We start from the raw sequence: 1,439 nt of genomic DNA, 5'->3' as shown, positions 1-1,439 counted from the left end.
TCTAAATCATAAAAGATCAATACTTACTATTATTTTCTTACAGTCCTGACCTCTGCATAGCTCTGTATAAGTAGAGTATTGGCCATATATAATCCAACTTCCAATAAACACTGCCAGCCAGGAAAAGAAAAGGTATTTCATCCGCATGTATGAAAAGCGAGCCTGTGTATATAAAAAAAGAGAGAACAACACTCATTTATTCAGCAGGGATGGTTGGCTTTAGCTAGGCTAGAATATGAATTCCTCTCTACTCTCAGAGTTGATTGGGATACATTCTAATCTTTAATATGGCACTTCTAGAACAAAGTGCACTTTCAATGACAGCAAAAAAGTCCTGGGGCTAGGAAAAGGAAGCCCCTTGGCTCTGACAAAGAAAAGGGAACAACATCCTCTTTGAACCATAGTCTTTCAAAGACCATCATCAGTCAAAGGTATTTTAATATTAAGTAAGAGCCCCCAAACTGAATTGGGCTAGATCAGGTACAGAGATTCAGTCCTGGCTTCCTAAGCTCTTACAAAGGGCTGTTTCAAACAGGAATCTTAGGAGATTTTGTGAATAAGGATGATAATGGCACTTTTGTAGAAACAGGGACAGGGAATCTGGGTATGTGCCAAAGGTCTCACAGAACAGCAGAATCAGAATTAGAAATAGGATCGGGTATGCCTACCCCTTCATTACATTCTCCAAGGCTAATTTTTTTTTAATTCAATCATCTAATGCCTGACCTGGATGTGATGTCAAAAACAGTAAAAATAATACAAATGAAAGCAGGAAGAATAAAGAAAGGAGGGCCAAGGTGAATTTAGAATAAATTGCTCATCAAACTTGGGGAGTCAATTCAGCTGTATAATGAAAGGACTTTGCCTCTAGTGTTTCTAAGCTTGGGAAATTTTGGTCCTCTGGGGCTTTTGGCAAACTCCTATCGACTGAAAGCTGCAAAACAGACTACTTGTCAAGAGCCTTGGCCATTTGTTTCCTGTTAGTATCAAGATAAGCATCTCATTTCCTCCAAAAACCTTTTTTTAGCAGTTAAATAATGCGGTCACAATCTTGACCCTAAAGAAGAACCCTTTTCCTTCCATCTCTGCAGAGATGGAGGACTATGGATGTGTCACACTCAGACTGCGTTGATAAGTTATTTGGTTCAGCTGAATTGTTTTCAATCTTTCTTTTTTAAATTCTTTGTAATAAGGAATGGTTTGTTGGGTAAGGAGGAGAGATATATTTAGAAATGAAGTTGAAAGAAAAACATAATCAATAACCATTTAAAAAATAAACAGGGGTAAGCAAAAACAACACAAGAACCCTTCACCATGATTTAAAGTTGCTTGTAAGGGTGACTGGGGCATGAGGTCCCCCATGTTTTCTAAAAGTCTGATGCATAGGGATGTTGGGGGGGGGTTGTTTGTTTTTTGAGCTTTTTATTTTGACTCTAATT

The 1,439-nt window shown here is 38.0% G+C and overlaps 1 protein-coding gene across 1 annotated transcript in view; it reads right to left on the bottom strand.

The window, feature by feature from the left end:
- The window catches only part of DIPK1A (divergent protein kinase domain 1A), a 112,159-nt gene that overhangs the window by 37,319 nt on the left and 73,401 nt on the right, over positions 1 to 1,439 (bottom strand). Inside the window, exon 2 of the mRNA XM_074221665.1 lies at positions 28 to 162. Coding sequence (XP_074077766.1) covers positions 28 to 162 — 135 coding nt within the window. The remainder of the gene's footprint in view (positions 1 to 27; positions 163 to 1,439) is intronic.

This window comes from Macrotis lagotis, chromosome 2, assembly GCF_037893015.1.
Source record: "Macrotis lagotis isolate mMagLag1 chromosome 2, bilby.v1.9.chrom.fasta, whole genome shotgun sequence".
NCBI classification, from domain to species: domain Eukaryota; kingdom Metazoa; phylum Chordata; class Mammalia; order Peramelemorphia; family Peramelidae; genus Macrotis; species Macrotis lagotis.
This window is presented reverse-complemented; position numbering and strand designations above follow the sequence as displayed.